This window comes from Octopus bimaculoides, chromosome 2 (assembly GCF_046866305.1).
Source record: "Octopus bimaculoides isolate indiv1 chromosome 2, ASM4686630v1, whole genome shotgun sequence".
Lineage (NCBI taxonomy): Eukaryota > Metazoa > Mollusca > Cephalopoda > Octopoda > Octopodidae > Octopus > Octopus bimaculoides.
The window spans coordinates 109,839,344-109,861,555 of record NC_142929.1 but is presented as its reverse complement, the minus strand read 5'-3'; the positions used below and the strand labels follow the sequence as shown (position 1 = coordinate 109,861,555).

At 36.2% G+C, this 22,212-nt stretch overlaps 1 protein-coding gene across 7 annotated transcripts in view; it reads right to left on the bottom strand.

Annotated features, from left to right (window-relative positions):
- The window catches only part of LOC106870404 (ceramide transfer protein), a 128,330-nt gene that overhangs the window by 40,467 nt on the left and 65,651 nt on the right, over positions 1-22,212 (bottom strand). For 4 of the 7 annotated variants that reach the window (XM_089347485.1, XM_052978596.2, XM_052978599.2 and 1 more), the window contains 2 exons: positions 21,959-22,091; positions 19,521-19,625 (listed from right to left, as the gene is read on the bottom strand). In XM_089347485.1, the coding sequence (XP_089203611.1) occupies positions 19,521-19,625; positions 21,959-22,091 (238 nt within the window). Of the gene's footprint in view, positions 1-6,499; positions 6,542-19,520; positions 19,626-21,958; positions 22,092-22,212 lie in introns of all 7 variants that reach the window. The other 3 variants (XM_052978594.2, XM_052978597.2, XM_052978598.2) reach the window with 1 other exon arrangement.

The following is a 22,212-nucleotide window of genomic DNA, read 5'->3' as shown; positions in this document are numbered from 1 at the left end:
CAGTTTGCTAAACGTTCTACTGTACTCAGCAGAACAAAGAAGTTAGACACTTTCTGTAATTCATATTAAGTTGCTTCCAAGCATTAATCCATTTTTGTTGTTCGTTTATAAATAAGCACAAATGGGAACAGTATAATCAAAACTGAAGAGTTTGTTACTGCATAAGCCAATGACAGGACATCCTAACAACCACTCATCCAGCTACAAAAGCAGCTGGATTTCCTCACAGCAAATTATACATCGTTAAAATGGTATATAGACAATATCATCCAAAATACACAGGAAAGCTGGAATGTCATGGCTGGAACACTTTTCATCATACATCTACCCAGAGTTCCCTTAGGATTGAATGGCAACAACAAATTAAATCTAGTGGTTTCTAATAAAATGTTCTTTGAACGAAAGAGGTGATAAATAGGAATTTGTTCTTAAAAATACAGCTATGTTTTCCTGGAATAAGTATGTATGGAAAGGAACTAAAATTGTAAACAATCCTGATGGTAACTTATCTCTGAAGATAAACTGAAATATTACACCATAATGTAAGGTCAATTACCAGCATAATATTAACTCTAGTGCATAAAGTATTGTTCTCAACTATCAATGGATGGAAAATATATATTAGGATTACATGACATAAGCCAAACAAACATATTTTTTTTTATCAGGCTTCAAGATTGTTATTGTTATGAAATGATTATATTTACTTAGACTAATTTGATAAACACTGTTCATAAAAGAAGTGTGACTCATGTTTATCAATAACAAAAATATTTCTCTCTCTCTCCTCCCTTTCTCCTCTCATGCTTTCCGTCAATAAAAGGAAGCCAGAAGGACCTGCTAATAATAGCACTCAAATCAATCCCAAACAACACACTACAGCCTAATAATGATAATTCTAATTTTGGCACAAGGCATAATAATAATAATAACAATAATAAATAATAATACAAATCTAGTAGAAGCTTAGTTCTCAGATTCTGGTCACCTTCACATACACTCTATCATTGCTAACCATAAATAACATCCACAGGAAAACATCCAACTTGGTGTCACTTGAGGTCTCTGGGTGAAACTTGGAACAGCTCATATAAAACAAAGCAATCATCACCATTGTTTAACGTCCGCTTGCCATGCTGCATGGGTTGGATGATTTGACTGAGGACTGGCGAACCAGATGGCTGCACCAGGCTCCAATCTAATCTGGCAGAGTTTCTACAGATGGATGCCCTTCTTAACGCCAACCACTCTGAGAGTGTAGTGGGTGCTTTTATGTGCCATCAGCACAAGGGCCTATCAGGTGGTACTGGCAACAGCCGCGTTCAAATGGTGTTTTTTACATGCCACCTGCACAGGAGCCAGTCCAGCGGCACTAGCAACAACCTTGCTTGAATATTTTTTCACATGCCAGTAAGGCAATGCTGGTAACAATCACGCCCGAATGGTGCTTTTTACGTGCCACCAGCACGGAAGCCAGTCAGTTGCTCTGGCAACGATCACGTTCAGATGGTGCTCTTAGCGCTCCACTAGCACAGATGCCAGTCATCGAAACTGATTTCGATTTCACTTGCCTCAACAGGTCTACGCAAGCAAAATTTAGTGTCCAATGAAGGAAAGGTATGCATAAGTGGGCTGGTTACACCCCTGGCATAGGCCACAGGTCATGGTCTCACTTGGCTTGCCGGGTCTTCTCAAGCACAGCATATTTCCGAAGGTCGCGGTCACTAGTCATTGCCTCGGTGAGGCCTAATGTTCGAAGGTCATGCTTCGCCACCTCATATCAGGTCTTCCTGGGTTTACCTGTTCCACAGGTTCCCTCAACCGCTTGGGTGTGGCACTTTTTTACACAGCTATCCTCATCCATTCTTGCCACATGACCATACCAGCTCCGTCATCTCTCTTGCACACCACATCTGATGCATCTTAAGTCCAACTTTTCTCTCAGGGTGCTTACACTGTCGTGAATGCACACTGACAGTACACATCCAGCGGAACATACTGGCTTCATTCCTTGCAAGCTTACGCATGTCCTCAGCAGTCACAGCCCACGTTTCACTGCCATGTAGCATGGCTGTTCGTACACATGTGTCATACAGTCTACCTTTTACTCTGAGCGAGAGGCCCTTTATCACCAGCAGAGGTAAGAGTTCTTTGAATTTTATAATATTAATAACCCCTTTCAACTATAAGCACAAGGCCTGAAATTTGGGGGGAAGAGGCTAGTTAATTACATTGACCCCAGTGTGTAACTGGTACTTATTTAATCAACCTCAAAAAGATGAAAGGTAAAGTTGACCTCGATGAAATGCTGCAAAGCATTTTGCCAGGCATGCTTAGGATTCTGCCAGTTTGCTGCCATAATAATAATAATCCTTTCTATTATAGGCACAAGGTCTGAAATTTGGGTGAGGGGCATAGCCGATTATATTAACCCCAGTATTTCACTGGTAATTTATTGATCCCAAAAGGATGAAAGGCAAAGTTGACCTCGGTGGAGTTTGAACTCAGAACGTGAAGGCAGATAATATACTGCTAAGCATTTCGCCTGACATGCTAACGATTCTGCCAGCTTGCTGCCTTATTAATAATATGCATTATAGTATCAACCAATCACCATATCTTTGAAACAGCTGTGAAGAACTATCTTCATCTTGTAACTTAAATATATGTAACATCTCAATAAATGAATCATTGCCACCCATAATTGTTTGTCCAGCTTTTGTGTAGGTGTGTATATGCACACACATTTTTATTAATATTAGTAGAAGCAACAGAGAGACTCAAGGTCTGAGAGTTTTAGGCATTGGCAGTTACCAAACTTGATAAGTGCCAATGCACAAAACTCTCAGATCTTGAGTCATTCTGCTGCTTCAGCTAAATATGAATAAAAAATATACATATACTCATATTTTGAGTTCAATTTTCCGTGTCTGCATCAACGCACACACACACATACTTGTGAGAGAGAGAGAGGAGGGAGGGACATTTATAATTACACAGAAGATGCACCCATAATTTACATGGAAACATTGGTTCAAAACTTTTGTAATCCATATTTCTATCCTCATATACATACCACACCCCTTGACATTTGTTATTGAAGTTGTTTGCAAAAATGGTTATTTATACATAAATATGGCATACATACACATATTACAAAACACACTTCTAACATTGCTTAAGCCTAGTATTAATGCTACTGCAATATCATTACGTTACTTAAGTAATAGAACGTTATACAGTTCCAAGTAAAAAATCATCTACTTGTTGACTTAGGACTTCTAGTACATCTACCAATTTGATCCACTATTAATCAATATAATATCTCACTATATTTATGAGTTAATTGTTTGTTTGCAATGAGTACACTATATTAGATTCTTTATTTGTTTCTTTCATACTGAGAAATGCAGCTTATTTGATGTGGTAAAACTTTTTGAATCCTTTCCTACTAACACCTTACTTTCAGATAGATTAATCATTAGCTATATTAACTCAATCCACTTTTCCAAGCTTCACACATTATTAAAAGTCTTAAACTTTTGTGAATGCTTCAAAACCTCAGAAAACCCTCCCACATGTATAGTTTCTTACACAGACCAATGTAAGTCTAGAAGGGTTACTTTTAGCATTCTCATACATAGTTTTGAAGTGTTCTAATTGATCTGTACCCCCAATTAGTTTTCTCATTACCCATCAGGTAGTTGGAGAGAAAGAGAGTGTAAGATACAAGAACTTCAAGGAATATACCCAATTCAGTTCGCAGAATAGTTCAATATTCACAAAATAGTTCAGTTCACTATTATTATTACAACAGCAAGTGCAAGCACATACACTCACACATGCTGTTGTGACAATAATAGCAGATTTTAAGTCTTAAAGGCTGCAATCAAAATAGTTCACCATATATACCGCTTGTCTGATATCAACCCTTAGTAAATCTTCATTTCATATTTTGCTTTTTCTGGGTATTTTTTTTGCTTTTATGAAAATGCATGAGACTGAAGAAGTTTCCAAATAAATTTGTCAAATATAGTTTTTTCTTCTTCTTTTGGCTAAACATTTGAAAAGGAGCATAATCCCTTTCTGAATTGTAGCCATTATATAATGCAAGGCTAACCATGACAGTTACGAAAACAATGAGGATTAACTGAGGTGAGAAGATCGCATGGTTTTTGGGATACTGCCCAAAGATCAAAAGAAAACATTTTTTATTGATAAGAAAAATCTTCACAAAGAATCAATAGAGTGGTCAGATAATTAAGAGAAGAATGGAAATATTTCATTCATGAATGAAACTAAATGTTAATGAAGGGGTGATAGAATAATGATTCAACAAGTAAAACAATATATTGGTCTCTTCACTGAAGTATAGAATGGAGAAGAAAAGCTATATATTGCTCAATAACAGTAAATGTAGAATTAGATGGAGAAGTTGCCATGCTCCATCACTAAGATACACTGATTTATTTGACAGTCATTTTACTCAACCATTACATGCAACCAAGAGTCAGTGAAAATCAGCCAACCTCATTACAGTTGAAACGTAGATATGTCCACTGTTAAATGACCCAATTAAGAGTTCTAAAGTTATTTTATAAATCTTTTTGAATAAATTAGAACATAATCAACCAAATAATTAGGATTAAAATGTGAACTGATGAAAAGAGAGAAGGAAAATGTCACTATGTATTGAAGATATCTCTGAGATATTTGAATAAAAATAAAAGCTGTAACAGCAGTTGAAAGCATCACAATATAGTGCTGATTTCTTATGTAAACATATTTATAAAACTCAATCCAGCATCAAATATGTTTTAAATATTTTGTCATGAGAATACAAACACAAACTTATAAACACTTCTCTGTGAAAATGGGTGATCCTTGTAGGCAAAGAGTCACCATGTAAAGGGATGAATTGATTGAGCATAATATTGTTAGCATTTGGGGTATTTAGCACATGATGAAGCCTAAAATTTTCAGAGAAAACGGTTAAATAATTTTAAAAAAATTAACAGTGAGTGACACTGAGAATGAGTTGGATCATAATCAGGCAACAGCTTTAGATTATATACAGGAATCAAAATTAGCTCATCAAATGCTAATTTATTATGCACACCACTTAAACAATAAAAACATACAGCTGCCCCTTATTTCATAAATATATATATGAAAAAATTCTTCAATTTTAACTTCTAAACAGAAATCTGATACATTTAGCAAGCTTCACTCAGCTCCTAAATCATATTTTTGCCAATATTCTCAATGTTCTCTAGTCATATTTATCTAGGAGATAGGTACAGAATATATTTTTAAACCATGGTACTGGGGTTACACTACATGCATATATATGCATGCATACATGCATTCATATATAGATACACACACAATCACATAGTGAATGCACATGGATAGATTGTGATCAGAACAACTGAGAAAGTATTTTGTACGAGTGTGTAACTTAGTGAATAAAGCCCTTCCTGTTATGATGTAGAAGTAGCATCTGCTTTCTAAATATGACAAAAAGATAAGGTAACCCCTACAGTATAGTTTGGACAATCACCCAACAACCTCTAGCACCTTTGTCACTGTTTCTATGGGTTGTAGCAGAATACTGGAAACAGTTTAGGCATGCTTTAGATATATAGGAAATAGAAAATGAGATTGCACAAAGGTCATGCTTTTCTCCAGAGCATTAGCAACATAAAATAAGTAAAATAAAATACAAACAAGAATTGAAACTGTTCCACATGTAGTTCACCAGAATCTTACCTTTACATACTTAGATTTCAGAATGAGAAATGTAAATTCTATTCCTATTCTTTCAGAAAGTTATAGTGGAATAAATTAAGTGCATCAACCAGGAATCAAAGACAAATAAGAATCATCTTGCTGTCCCATACTCTACAGCAGTCACTATCAATAGGAAATTTTCTTTTTTGATATTCTTTCTTTTTTACATCTCTTGTCACATCCCATTCCTGAACTCCAAGTCTGTTTACATTTAACATTATCAACACTCTCTCTTCTTTATTCTATCTATTATTATAATGTCTTTACTATCTTATTCAAAATGTCTTATATTTATTGACTATCTATTCATCCGATAGTGAGGATATGTACACGATATAATTTATAACCTACCAAATAGAAACTCATCAATAATTAAATGTTTTTAGGCCAGAGTTAGGTATTAACTAATAGAAGGAAGACAGAAGCAGGTGCTGTCAAACACTTCAAGAAGACACAAGTTGTTTTAAAATCAGAGACAGAGAGAAAGAAAGAAAGAAAGAAAGAAAGAAAGAAATGAGTGGCCAAAGAAAGATATAGAAAGAGTATTAGCTAAAGCATTATGTAAGAAGAGTATGGAAACAAGTATAGCATGATGTGTGAAGTACATATAAAACAAAGCTCTAAGATAATTTTGAAATAGTTTACGGAATGAGCTATTTAGTTGAAGGGAAGATACAAATTGTTTTAAAGAAAGCTTCATATTTACACATTATCAGCGTGGAAGCAAACAGTCGCTGTTGGTTGAAGGCTACAATGTAACAGAGGAAACAGTTGTGACAATTATATAAATCTACAGTTTTAGTGAGAGCTTATAATGATGCTTATTGATTTAAGTCTAAATGGTGAAAAATAAGGAATATATTAAAGCCCAAACAAAGTGCATGCATTTTTGTCTGTTTCAGGGAGAGAGAAAGAAAGTGAACCTGGAGTATGTGTTTAAGGTACTTATGAATGAATTATAGCAAATCAAATAAAAGTAGCAGTTTTAAAGTCACACACACACACACACACACACACACACACACACACACACACACACACATAAAAAAAGAAAATGTAAGAGGAATTGACATAATATATTGCTTGTGAGCAATTAAAACTAACATATTTTAAACAACTTTTATCAATGATACCTAAGATTGTAAATGCCTGTACCCAAAGCAACTTGGAATTGTTTTCAATACCCAGACATTTACCTAATTCCAAATATCCTCACTTCACATATCTAGGAACAAACTAAATCGGTGCAGGCATGGCTGTGTCATTAAGAAGTTCACTCAAGTTGACCAATGCCTTGTGAGTGTAATTTGGTTGACAAAATTGTTGAGTGAATGTGTGCATGTGTGCAAGTAGACATTTTTATGTCTTCGTATTATCACCACTTGAGCAGTGGTGGTGTCTGTTGTGTTCCACATAATATATCCCACAATTTAACAATTCAATGTGTGAAACCAGTGGTATTTTATAAGGTACTATATAAAGTATCTCATTTAAAAATAAGGTTTGGATCAGGAAGGGTATCTGGTCATAGAATATTGCTTCAAGAGGTCACGTTCAAACCATGCTGGCATGGAAAAGTGAGTGTATAAAAGATGATGAAACTGCTATTCAGAAATTCTTCAACATAGGCTTGCATGATTCTTCAAAGTCCAATGCAAATGTTCCACAAGACTTAGGAAAAGGGGTTACAACAGTTGTAAAACGAAATCTGGCATACTTTATCTAATTCTAACAACCTATTAATCCAGAAAGGTCTCTTCAAGATATGTAAATTGATAAGTCATTTCTCCAGACGTAAATTGAATAGGATTGAATAGTAAATAATTGAATATTTCCATTCTCCTCATTTTTTATTTGAAGACAGCATGCTCTGCTGGATGTGCAGTGTCAGTGTGTTTGTACGACAGAGACTTTGCTTTAAGAGAAAAATTAGATATAAGAGGCATCAGATGTAGTGTGCAAGAGAGAAGATTGTGCGGGTATGATCACGTGATGCGTATGGTTGAGGACAGCTGCATAAAGAAGTGCCAATTTCTAATTGTGTAGGGGACTTGTGAAAGAGGTAGACCCAGGCAATTTGCAGTGTTTGAGAAGACACATAAAGTGAAATTGTGGTCATGCCCCATCCCTCAAACATTCTCTGACCTCTGTCAAAATTTTCCCATCTCCCAACACCTGCTGCAGTCCCTATCCCTCCCCTCCACAAACTCTCCATGCCCTCTTGTGCTTCCTCATCCCCTCTCAGTCTCTCCAATTTCCCTCACCATCACAAACTATAGTCATGTCTTCCCCCATCTCTAAACATATTCCCTCACAGTTCTTATGTAACATCCCCTTTGTACTACTTATACACCACCACCACTGTTCACTGTGGAGAAGTTCCAATACATCTTCAACACCATCAACTTCTCTTTTGTTGCATCTATCTTTCTAACACCTTCTCCTACCTTCCTACACCTTCCTTGTCCTACTGGAGTAGCCAAGTATCTCCTCTGTAATAAGACAACTATTTCTGTCCCGCTATCATACTCTAGCCTATTGCTTGGCACACAGCCACTTCCCTCAGTGCCTCTCCCTCCCTCTTTCAATGAAGAGGCCTTTGTCTTGCAAGTTACTTGGTGCCGAGCCACATAAAAAGCACCTGTGCTGATATCACATAAAAAGCATCTGTATCAGTGTCATGTTAAAAGCACCTGTGCATACTGTAAAATGATTTGCATTATGAAGGGCATCCAGCCATTGAAACCATACTAAAACTAACAATTGGAGCCTGCTGGTCAGCTCCTGTCAAACCCTCCAACCCATACTAGCATGGAAAATGTTAAATAATGGTGATGACAAATGTACAAAAGGAGAAGGTAGGTCCATCAATATTCCAGCACTGCACAGACACACAAAGTATTGCCATAGACAACTGCTAGACTAATTCATTGTTGCAGCCATGAAATAGAGGCCACTTCTTTCTTCATCCCAAAATACTGATGAAAACTCCTGTTGATTTTACTGGTCACCCAAGTTGTTTCCATTGTCATGTACTTCTAAGAGATGTGTGTAGAAGCAATGCATATTTGTACCATTTGCTGTCCATAGATCTCATTACAGTACTCATGACCCAATTGTGGTAGGTAGATCACAGCCTCTGAGGTATTACTGTCAGAAGAAGCGTCAATCACCAAAAAATGATAATTCCACCAGGGCATTTTATAATCAGATGAATGCATCAAAAAGGCAATTGGCTGCATTGAATTCAAAAGAACATTATTATTGCATTCAAGCCTTTCTGAAAGTATTAATGCTATAGGAAAAATGAAATAGCTCCAACCAATAATTAAAGTGCCTTCTGGATTTGGTTTTGCCTTTATGGTGCATACAACAAACAGAAACATGTTACACATTCTGATGCTAATTTCAGGCACCAGTGTACAGAAGGATACTTTACAAATCTTAACAAATAAGCTATCTCATGTTACTGATATATATATATATATATATATATATATAAATATATACATACATACATACACATACACATACACACTGTAAAAACCCATGTAATTTACACACTTTTTTTTGCAAAAACAAAAATAAACTTGGGCGGGGGGGGGGGGTAAATTACACGAATAGATTGTTTCCAGAATTTTTTAGAAATTTTTTTTGTTGGAAAATGACATACAAATGTAAACATTCATACCAGAAGTTGACTTGTTTAATGTCAGCATAGGTTTTTACAGAAAAAATATAATGAAGTTGACTTTTATTTATGCTGGACGGTATAATGCTTACTTTTTCTGTATAAATTTACTAAAACCATTAAATGGTTAACTACTTTTTGAAGTTTGATGTTCATGCTGATCACAGTCCGGGCCATATTTTACTGCATCTAATGCCAACAACATCATAATTCATTCTTGCGCATGTAAACTCACTAAGTGAATAGGACTTAGTGTTCCTACAGAAACCTTCATTTACTTTATACAATGTCTAATGTCGTTTCACATTCATGTAGAATTATGCAGCAATTTTATGTTCTCTTCATAAAATACTTGTAAAGTATATATTACTAGTTCTTTTGGTATAGTAGATTTTTTTCTATTCTTGTTTATGTCTCCTCACAAACATGTATATTCTAACAAGTCGCTTCTTAAATTTCACACCTCTCTTATTTAATAAACACTGAGTTAAACTTGCAAAGCTGTTTATTTTCTCCTTTCGATTTGTAATGTTTATTTTAGCAGCTTACCAAACTATCAGTATGGTCTCCTGGATAAAACGGAAACGACAAATTTTTAAGTTTGCTTGACGATTTATAAGTGTGAAAGGGATTTAAATTTTGATACTCTGTATCAAAGGTTCCAACAAGAATAGGTGGAAAATCAGAGCTTGAGACATGACAGTTTCGACTAATCAGAATTCTGTTTATATAATCAGTTTGATCAATCCCCTTCCTCTGCTGGTTGAGTAAAGTGTCATCCAAGCTGATGTTTATTGGTAATTAAACTTATTTTGCAACACTGGTGCATATTTATCAGCTTTGTTTTTGTTGATAAGAGATTTGAGAAGACATACAGCCAGGAGGAGGTCGAAACTGACATTTCAGAGTTCTTCGCTTTGAAACCAAAATAGTTTTACAAAAAAACTTGTAAATAGATGGAAGGAAGTCATAGATAATCAGGGAAAGTACATTGATGATTATATTTCAATTAAATATAACATTTGATCACCCGTTTTCTTTATTCAAAATTTGGACAGAACTTATGGGATGACCTGATATAAAAGTTACTCAAATTTATGAAAAACAGGACTTTGGTGAATACAGCGTTTAACAGTGCTTGCTGCTAAAAAATGGTCCAAGGTCAAAAATAAAAGCAGACTAACATACAGTATATAAATGGTACTAATTCTGTTGCACCTGGCAGGATTTGAACTCAGAATGTACAGGAAAGCAACTAAATATCATAAAGTGTTTTGTCTGTCATTGTACTCTTTCTGTAGTTCCATAAATTTAAACATGACAACCTAAATATAGGGTTGCTTACTTTATTTTTAACTATGTATTACCATCTAAAGACAGTCCAGTTTTTCTCACTTGGTCATAGATTCGATTTACTGGTCTTTCAAAACTGGTGTCAGAAGCTTCATAATCAACTTTCTCTCTCTCTCCTATGCATTTACTTATGCTGACCATGCTTAGTTACAGTAATCCCCAACAGCAGTGACATGTTTGTTAGCTACCGTTGAGATAATAGCTAGTTTTTGTAAATAGATTTTACTGCATAATAAAAGCCCCACATGCATAGTTAATTTCTACTACTCATGGCACATTAACATACACCTAACTAGTACATGTCACTATCCATTGCAAGCCTATCAATTCTAGCTGCCATTCCTACTTTATCATTTGTTTTACAGACTAACACTAATTTCTTAAATAAAAGGCCACAAAGTTATAGGAGACAGCATTGAACTTGAATACTATAATATTCCTATTTTTTAAGCTAAATATTAATTTATTAGTTCAAAACTTTATATATATATTCCAAGTTTATGAGGCAATTACATTTGTGAATAATCAGCTTTCAATAAGACTCCCTGCTTCAAAATTAGAACTCATCCAGTATTTCTATTGTTATTTTTTATATCTTAGACAAAAGAGGTAGAGCAGGGCCCACTACCTTTTGCAGAGAATCCAAGGCTGTGGAAGGAAAAGGAAGATGAAACAGTAACTCATAAAGTAGCAGATCAAGGAATTGAATTTGCTCAGGCCAGAGACCTGGTCCTATTGCTTGTAACAGAAAGGATTCTATTGAAGGCCTAGTGGTGTTACAATGGGCAATGAATTAAACCATTACTCAAGAACAGGCATACTTCAGTTGATAGGCTTCTTCACAATTTTCTTTCTCATAATTTCACTCACAAGGTTTGGATAGATCTGAGACTATGGTACAAAACATTTGTTTAAAGTGTAGCACAGCAAGATCAAACATGTGATTATAAAGCAAAGGCTTTAACTACATGGCATGCCTGTAGTTAAAGTTGTTGCTAAAACATCAAATAATATATCAATTTTACACAATACACATCTGTGTCTTCAGTTTTATTGGACTACCAATCTTATTTTAAATAGGCTCAGTCCTGTAGTTATAAAATAAATATTCTAATCTGAAATTATTAAAACCGAGTAAAAGATTGCTCATCACAAATATAACTTCTGAATAAAAATATTTTCATTTCCATGTTTTAAGTTGTTCCTAAATAACTCAAAAATCTCGAAGAAGATTTTCGAGAGAAATAAGATTTTATTTAGATAGGTGCTCTTGAAAACAGCTAAATTGTTATGAAGATGATGATGATAAAAAGGAGGTTGGCAGATTTGTCTGCTCGGATGGGGTGGGGGGAATCTATAAAACAGTTGTTTCTTTATGAATGAAAAAAAAACACACAAGTTCCAACTTTCCCTCTTCTTTTACTGAGTAAGGAAGGTTAACGATAAAAACTATTTATACAAAAAAAAAAAAGAAAAAAAACACTTTAAAATGACAAAAGATTGAGAAGTGTCAATCTAATTAGATAGATTTTATTTCAGTTACTAATATTAGCAAAATTATCACTTCCCTTAATATTATTGCAAGACATTTTGAAAGCAATCTATTTACAAACTTCTAAGCTAAAATTTAATTTACCCCTTTCATTTATTTATTTATTTTATTGTTTTGCTTTTCTAAAGTTTATAGTCTTTGAACATTTAAAGATCCAGTTATAGTATACAGTAATTTTATAAATAAAGTTTACATGCTGAGGATTGTTATTTATGAACTCTCAGATATGTTTCAAAAGAAAAAATATGTGGAGCAAAACAGCAAAATTATATTATCTTGGTGCTACTGAAGAGACTGGCACCTCCTCAAAAGCAACTAAAACTTAGGTGCAGTAGCTGCCATCATTCAGTAGATGATGCAACAGCTTACACCCAAATGGTATTGCAGTCATCAATATGTATTTAAATTTTCGCTATTTCAGCAAGGAAGCTATATGAGATAGGCACAAAGAGTTAAAATAATAATGATTTCTTGAATTGGCACAAGGCCACAATTACATGGGAAAAGACATGTTGATTTAATCAACTTGGATACTTGACTGGTGCTTATTTCATTAATCCAGAAATGAAGAGACAAAAAAACTGCAAGACTTTTTGTCCTGTATTTCATCAGTGTTGCCATATACTGCCTTTATACAACATCAACAGGAACAATATGTTTTAGATTTGTTTAAAAAGATGAAAAAAGGGAAGCAAAATTATTAAGTCTTAGTAGTATGACACAGATTCATACTTTTAGAAAAGAACTAAAATCTAGTCAGGTGCAGAAACAATTATTATTCAGTGGACTACATAATAGGATTATCCCCCCAAGCAATATTGGAATCGATGAAGATGTCTCTACAGTCACTCAACTTAGTAAAACTCGAGTCCAATTTCCCTCATTTTACATTCTACCATCTTAAAAATGAAAGATACACTTGATAGTCTAATCATAAATTAATTAGACTCAAGAAAATAAAATGTTTTTAAAAATAGGATGGCCATAACCAAAACACATTTTATCATAGGTCTTCTCAATCAAGGTAAACCTAAGACTAAACATGCTTTATTTTCCTGTTTTTATAGTGCATTAATTAAAAAAAGCTACACTAGAAATACTAATTCCTGGTATCATCAACCCATAGATGCCCTCATTCAATGAACACCAAACACCTCATTCTAAATACTGTTGATATCAGAAAAGCATTTAACTCCATTCCTCACTGCTGACTTCTAAACAAAATATTGAACACGTCCTGAAACAAGATAAAACAAGCCAGAGAGTGAGCTTCTCTGTAGTAATCTGATAAGCTAGAAATAGCAGTGAAATCATACCCTGCCATCTTAAATCAAGACATTGGACAACATAGTCCCTGATATACAAAACAGATAGGATGGTCATGGCTGGAATGCCTTTGATCATAAGTCTGCTGCATTAGTGCTGATATGATGATCAACAATAAACACAACACAAAACATTGGCTGCCAAATTCTTCCCAATGTTGCCGACTTATGTAGAAAACAATAACAATACCTTGAAAATTTGTAGTTTCCCAAAACGAACAACAAAAATCCATCTTGTTACCCACTCTTTAACTTATATGTATGCAACATTTCTACATTCTCATCAAGCATATACACAACCTTAGACAGGAGCAACATGAAATAAAATACCTTGTTCAAGGACACATTGTGCTGCCTAGTCCACAAATCAAACCCACAACTTTGTTCTTGGGTTCAAATCCCAAACCACTAGGCAACACACTTTCACAAAGCAAAACTAAATAGAGAAAATGCAGCTTGCTCAGATGGCAACATGGCACTCCAATAAATCATTGTCTGTCAAAGTGTACAGGGAGATCTTCAATGAGTCAGAGGATGATATATTTGGAGCTTAAGATACTTAGTACCTATTTCTTAGACCAAATACCTATGTGCCAGATCAAGGCAGGTTAGGGATGCAATGACAAAAGTAATAAATACAAAATAAAAAGTCGCAGTGAAAATTAATTCCTTAATTCTGAATTAAAGTCTATATATTAACAATGCTATAAAACTTACATATATTTTCTAAACAAGTACGAACAAAAGTTACAATAAATAAATAAATAACAGCAGTGCACATCGAAATGATTATATATCAATGATTTAAAAACCAGAAGTAAACACTAATTCATAAACAATTGCTTTTATGTGTAGATATGTGTACACTTAATAATGAGATAAACAGACATGATACATAATTTATTTTCAAAATTAAATCAAATATATATAGCTTATGATCTCTATTCATAAGAAAATTCTTATTAGAAATGATAAAGACTTGGAAAAAAAGTTCTGATTTCATTGATGTTATTCTTTGGTGCTTGATAAAAAGAAAATTTTCATTCCACTGCTTGGCACTTTGGGCAAACTTCTTCTGCTATAGCTGCAGGCTGACCAAAAGCCTTGCGAGTGGATTTGGCAAACAGAAACTGAAAAAAAACCTTACTGTGGTGTGTGTGCCATTGTGCATGTGTTTTTCCTCCACCACTACTTGACAACAGGTGTTGGTGTGTTAATGTACCCATAACTTAATGGTTCAGCAAAAGATACCAATAGAATAAGTACCAGGCTTTAAAAAATACGTGCCAGCATCAAGTGATTGGCTAAAAATATTTCAAGGTAGTGCCCCAGTCTAACTGACAGAAACAAGTAAAAGATAAAGCAGCAGAGTTGTTGAATAATTGTACTTCATTAAACTTGAGGAAACATAGGCTATGGAATTAGCCAATGGAATATTTAGGAACAGCACTTAAGTCCTATACCTCAGACATGCTAAGATTTAGTCTTCTCTATCATGTTCATGTCCAGCAAGGAAAACAGTTTAGATAAAATAGGGAACCTAGTATACTAAATATAGTAAGCTGGATTAATTAAAATGACATCCTTTGTGAACAGAACACTCATTGTCTAAATAATTAATTCTGGTTCATCATCATCGATTAACATTCGTTTTCCATACTGGCATGGGTTGGACGGTTTGACTGAGGTCTAGAGAACCAGCGGCTGTACCAAGCTCCAATCTGGTCTGGCAGAGTTTCTACAACTGGATGTCCTTCCTAATGCCAACCACTCTGAGAGTGTAGTGGATGCTTCTTACATGCCACCGACACAGGAGCATGTTTGGATGGTGCTTTTTACGTGGCACCACCACAGGAGTCAGTCAGGGGGAACTGGCATCAGTCATGATCAGTTGGTGCTTTTTATGTGCCACTGGCACAGGAGCCAGACATGCAGACCTGGCACTGACCACATTCGGATGGTGCTTTTTACATGCCATCGGAATGGGAACCAGACAGGGGGCACCAGCTCCAGCTACAATATTGGTTTTACTTGACTCAATAGGTCTTTTCAAGCATATCATATTGCCCGATGCATCAGGAGTATTCTTAACAGGGCTGGATGTGCGTGGTTACGATCTCACTTTAGTTGCCGGGTCTTCTCAATCACAGCATATCTCCAGAGGTCCCGGTCTCCTGTCATTGCCTCTGTGTGGCCCAATGTTGAAAGGTCATGCTTCACCACCTCATCCCATGTCTTCCTGGGTCTACCTCTTCCACAGGTTCCTTCTATAGTTAGGGAGTGGCACTTCCTCACACAGCTGTCTTCATTAACACGTAACACCTGACCATACCAGTGCAGTCGCCTCTCTTGCACATATTTGATGCCTTTTATGCCCAACCTTTCTCTCAGGGTGCTTAACCTCTGTCATGTATGCACACCGACATTAATGATCCAGTGGATCATACTAGCTTCATTTCTTTCAAGCCTACGCATGTCTTCAGCATTCATGGCCCATGTTTCACTGCCGTGTAGCATGGCAGTTTACACACATGCATCATACAGTCTACCTTTCACCCTGAGCAAGAGGCCTTTAGTTGCCGGCAGAGGCAACTAAAGAACTTTGCCCAGGCTATTCTTACTCAAGTTGCTACACTCTCAGAGCAACTATCTGCGCTACAGACTTAGTTGCCTAGGTAGCAGAAGCTATTAACTACTACTAGTTTCTTTCCTTGGCATGTGATGAAATCTGTTTTCTGTACATCTTCAGTGTTTATTGTCCCAGTGCATCTACCACACACAAAATCTATTAATTTCCGTTGTGTAGGTTCCCTGTGTCTCCAGCAAGTAACTTAGCCTGGCTTTTTCCATAACTTCACTCATAATATAGTTCAGCCAAGCTATTCTTAGTATGGCCCTAAGGCAACACCTGTGGAAGACATCTGTAGTAGTGCTACAGATTCTGCTAGTCTTTTCCCACATCTTGCAGCCACAAGTTGTCATCACCATGATGATGTATATAAGCAGAGTTTGGTACTTTGGTTGGAGGAGGAACTGGATCATAAAAGCTTCAGGAGTAGGAAAACAGCATTTTTTGCCAAGACTCTTCTCTATATTACTTTCTGCTGCTGCACCTCATCAATAATTATCACTTCTGTCTTTTCATTGCTTATCTAAAGAACAACATTTGAGCTGTTTTTACTGAGACTGGTGGCCATGTCTTGCATTACCACAGATATAGCACTAAAGAACCCTAAATCATCAGCAAAGTGAAGGTCTACGAGTCTTTCCCATCTTTATTTGGTTTCATATGCTGGATCCTCCATAGCACAAAAAAGGGGTGGGGCACTACACATCCTTAACACATCTCTGTGATGATGTCAACCTTCTCCAAGTTCCCAGAGATTATGTGTGCATCTTCTTAAAAGCCTTCTTGAAGTTGATGTAGTTGACCAAATGTGGCTGCTGGAACTCACAACTCAGCTGGATTATGTTACAAAATGCAAGGATTTGCTCATTGCATGACCTGAATCCCACCAGTTCCTCTGATAAACGTCATCAACCACTTACTTCAGACAATTAAAAGAGACACTGTAGAACACTTTGCCAGGAACACACTGCATGGATATTCTTAGCCAGTTGTTGCAATTGCTTAGATCTTTTCTCTTGCGTAAATCTATTATCATCTTGTCATTCTAGGCTGCAACCACATATAGACATTTCCAATCATCTGTCTACCTATAAACATGCATACATGCATATTATTCACTCTGTTTTTGTCAAGCTGAATCAAGAGTAGAAGGGTTGCGCATACATATTGAACTTGGTACCACATAACTGTGAAGTGAACTTCTTAACCGCCCAGTAATCTCTGCTTTCAAAGATATGATAGTATACATATTACACTTACCAAGAAATATCCAATTACATCAAATTATAAATTCAAAATGAAATGAAAACCTGTCTGAGCTGAAATTAATCAGTGGCATCATCATACAGGACGTAACTCACCAGTAAATTGTAATTGCTTTCAGTGACACAAACACAGGTAATTGGGCTTTTAAACTAGTTAAGTTTACAATATTTCAAGAGGCATACTTGATTTTTGTAAAAGAAACTGATATAACAGGAATACATATGGTTGTCTGGAGTTAAGGACTGAATACAAATGTTGACAACAAATATTATTGTAATCACATTCAAGGAATTAATAAAGGTAAGAGAATTAGCAATCAGTGGTACAAGGAAAATAAGTAGTAACATATGTGAGGAAGAACATATGCAATAATGGAGAATGTAAGAGAGGACATCTCTAGTAATAGAGTATATGAGAGGAGAATGTATCTATGAAAAAGGAATATTATTAAACAAATAGAAGATATACATCTAATATTGGAAACATTTACAGAAGTTTAATATGGTCTACATGGGGAACCTACACAACGGAAATTACATAGAAATTATAGCTAACAATGGGTCAGGGGTTAGTATGAATATATGCCTCAACAAAATGGGTGACAAATAAAGAAAAGAAATATATTTTGAAATACAGAGTATTAACAGAATGGCTGCATGAACTAAAAGTCGGAGGGGGCAGGATAAACTAACTGCATCAATTTTCTATAAAAGCAGGTAGTAATTTTACCATGTCCTTATTCTTAGTTCAAGCTTTGAAGAGTGCAGTTCGATTTTAACAGTTATTTTTTCAAAGCTATAATGGAAGTGACAAAAGATCATATTTGGTATATTTTGCTTTATGAGTTCAATAATGGCAACAATGCAATGGATAGTGCGAGGAATATTAATGCAGTACATTGGGATCAGACAATACGTGTAAGCCAGTGTCAATGATGGTTCCAGAAATTCCAAGTCAGAAACTACAGCCTACAAGATGAGCCTCATCCAAGAAGATCTGTAGAGTTCGACAAGGGCACCCTGCAAACCCTGGTGGAGTAAAATCCCATCGTAACTGTTGAGGAACTAGCAGAGAAGCTTGGATTTGGTCATTCAACCAGTCATCGATACCTGTGTCTCATCATAAAAGTCAGCAAGCTGGGTCAATGGGTTCCTCATAATCTTTCCAAGTGTAATTGCGTACAGAGAGTGAATGTGTGTTCTTTGCTGTCACGCCTCACAAATGAAGCTTTTTTGGACTGAATAATGATTGGCAATGAGAAATGGGTTCTCTATAAAAATGACAAGCTCTGAAGACAGTGGGTAGGGAAAAGAGAAACACGACTACCCCAGGCTAAAGAAAGTCTTCACCTATGTATCTGTTTAGTGGGATATGAGAGGTTTAATCCACTTTGAACTTTTAAACCCAAACGGTAACAAAGGAGATCTAATGTGAGCAGCTTGAAAAATGATCAAGGAAAATGACCATCTTTGGTTTCAAGACAAAAGGTGTTCTTCCATCAGGATAATGCTTTGCCACATATAGTAAGGATGACATTCCAAAGGTTGGAGCAGTTTGAAAGGGAAACGATACCCCACCCACCATATTTGCCGGACATTGCCCCATCTGATTATCATTTATACTGCAATCTTCAAAATCATTTAAACAGAAAAAATATGAATTCTGTAGATGTGGTCAGAATAGTACTAGAGGAGTATTTTTCACCACAGACAAGTGAATTTTGGAAGAGGAGCCTTGCAAGCCTACCAGATAGATGGAAGAGCATTGTAGAAAATGAAAGAGTATATTTTAAATTAAAAAAGAACTTTGTTTTGAAAAGAACTTAATTTTGAAAAATAAAAGAAGTATAAAAGAAATTGCATTGTTTATGGGATGACCCAATATATATAAAATTGATAATAATAAACTTACCGAGATCCCGTCCTTTTAGACCACCTATCTTTGAGGGATGTGATGAACCCGATGTTGGTGTATCATAATCATCGATATCATCGATGTCGTCATCATGTTCAGTCACTGAAACAGAGCGTGTAAAACATCAGCAGGAAAATGTCATGGATATAAACATATGCATACACACAAATGTATGTACGTGTACAGTTTATAGGTCACTGTGAAAATTTAGTGTAGATAAAGAGCTTGCAAGAACAGTGTAAGCCAGGTAGAGATACCATTATCAAAAATTAGAAATAAATTCAATAATAAATTTAGCACATGGATAGGTGTACATCAGGATACAGTTATCAGACCCCGCACCTGTTTATTATAGTTCTTAATAGGGGAGTTTAAGATCAGCTCCCTCTAAGACTGCTATATGGTGTTCACCTAGTTCTCATAGGCGAATCTGTCAAAGAATTAGGGAAGAAATTTCAAAAGTGGAAGCAAACTCTAGAATTGAGAGGATTCAATGTAAACACAACAAAGACAAAAGTTCTAATTAGCAGGGAAGGTGACAAGGTTCTACAACCATCAAGAGAGATAGCCAAACTCACTACACAGAAAAGGAGTAGGTAGGTATTCTGAACTGGGTACTGAACATGATTTACAACCACAAAATGGGCATAGCAGAATCAAAGCTTGGCTAATGACAAGGGAATTTCATATGTGACAGGTGAACAGGAGTAGTTACCAGCTGAAGCACCTTTGTAGCTTCTTTGAAAAACTCAAATAGTTTTGTATGATTCTTGTGCACAAAGTATGATGCTACAATTATAGCAAAACATGGGCACTGAATGAAGAGGATAAGTGAAGGCTAAAAGGATTTTTAGAGAGTTAGTTGTGGTCGTTGCTGGTGTCATGTAAATGGTACCCGTGCCAGGGCATGTAAAAGCACTCATTACACTCCTGGAGTGGTTGGCGTTAGGAAGGGCATCCAACCACAGAAACCATGCCAAAGTAGACTGGAACCTGGTGCAGCTCTCCAGCTTATCAGCTCCAGTCAAACTGTCTAACCCATGCCAGCATGGAGAGTGGACATTAAATGATAATGATGATGATACTGTTGTATGTGTAATGCTAATGCACATGAATGACAGTACAAAAAAAAGAAAATCTGGTTATAAGAATCAGATGTTTGCAAGAGAGTCTGTATGAAGCATATGAACAAAGTGTGATATAGCTTGCTAGGGATACTTGGCTAAAAAGAAATGAGGTGAGCATGCTCTGCTGTATAGGTAATGTTACTATGTGAGCGACAGCATACCAGTGTGCTTAGTGAAGCACTGAGAATTAAAAGTATGTGCTGTAGTGTGCAAGAGAGGAATATGATGGTTATGGACATGTGATAATCATGAAAAATGATAGGTAAGAAAAATATCAAATCATAAAAATAAAAAGAGCCTGAGGAAGACTAATGAAGATGTGAGCAGAAGTGGTCAGGGCTGATCTCTGAATGCTGAGCCACATAAAGATGGTGATGTAACAAGTCAAAAAAACACTTGAAACTTGCCATCCACTCCATGCCAATAAACATAAAAGTTTTGATATATAAAAATACAGTCACAAAACTCATCATCATTTAACGTCTGCTTTCCATGCTAGCATGGGTTGGACGATTTGACTGGAGACTGGCGAACCAGATGGCTACACCAGGCTCCAATCTGATCTGGCAAAGTTTCTACAGCTGGATGTCCTTCCTAATGCTAACCACTCCGAGAATGTAGTGAGAGCTTTTTACGTGCCACAGGCACGAGAGCCAGTCCGGCGGTACTGGCAACGGCCACGCTCAAATAGTGTTTTTTACGTGCCACCTGCACAGGAGTGTCCAATGTTTTGTTCACATACCACCGAAACAAGTGCCAGCAAGGTGAAGCTGGAAATGATCGCGCTCAAATGGTGCTTTATACGTGCCACTGCCACGGAAGCAAGACCGCTGCTCTGGCAGTGATCCCGCTCGGATGGTGCTGTTAGTCATCGAATTTGGTTCAGTTTTGATCTCACTTGCCCCAACAGGTCTTCGCAAGCTGAGTTTAGTGTCCAGTGAAGGAAGGTTGGCATGGGTGTCAGTCATCGAATTTGGTTCAATTTCAATTTCAATTGCCTCAACAGGTCTTCACAAGCAGAGTTTTGTGTCCAAAGAAGGAAAGGTACGCATAAGTGGGCTGGCTACACCCCTGGTAAAGGCCATGGGTTATGGTCTCACTTGTCTTGCTGGGTCTTCTCACACACAGCATATTTCCAAAGGTCTCGGTCACTAGTCATTGCCTCAGTGAGGCCTAATGTTCGAAGGTCGTGCTTCACCACCTCATCCCAGGTCTTCGGGAATATATTATATTCATTGACATAACATACATTTACACATGTACTCAAAATGTTACAAAGTTCTGCTTGTATTGCATTTTGCTACTTACAATCATGTACAGTTCCTTCAGCCACTGCAGAAGCACAGCTATCAAAATAACTCTGTAATGTATCCACCTGGCGGCAAAGAATATCTCGAAATGTTTCCATTTCAGCCAATTTTTCTCGAAGACCTCTACCACGCTAACAAACAAACAAAAAATTTTTTAAATATTTAAAATTTCATAAATTTATAACTGACAGATACTTTTTTTTAATTTTTTTTTTTATAGAAATTACTTGACAGTTCCTTAGAAATTACTAT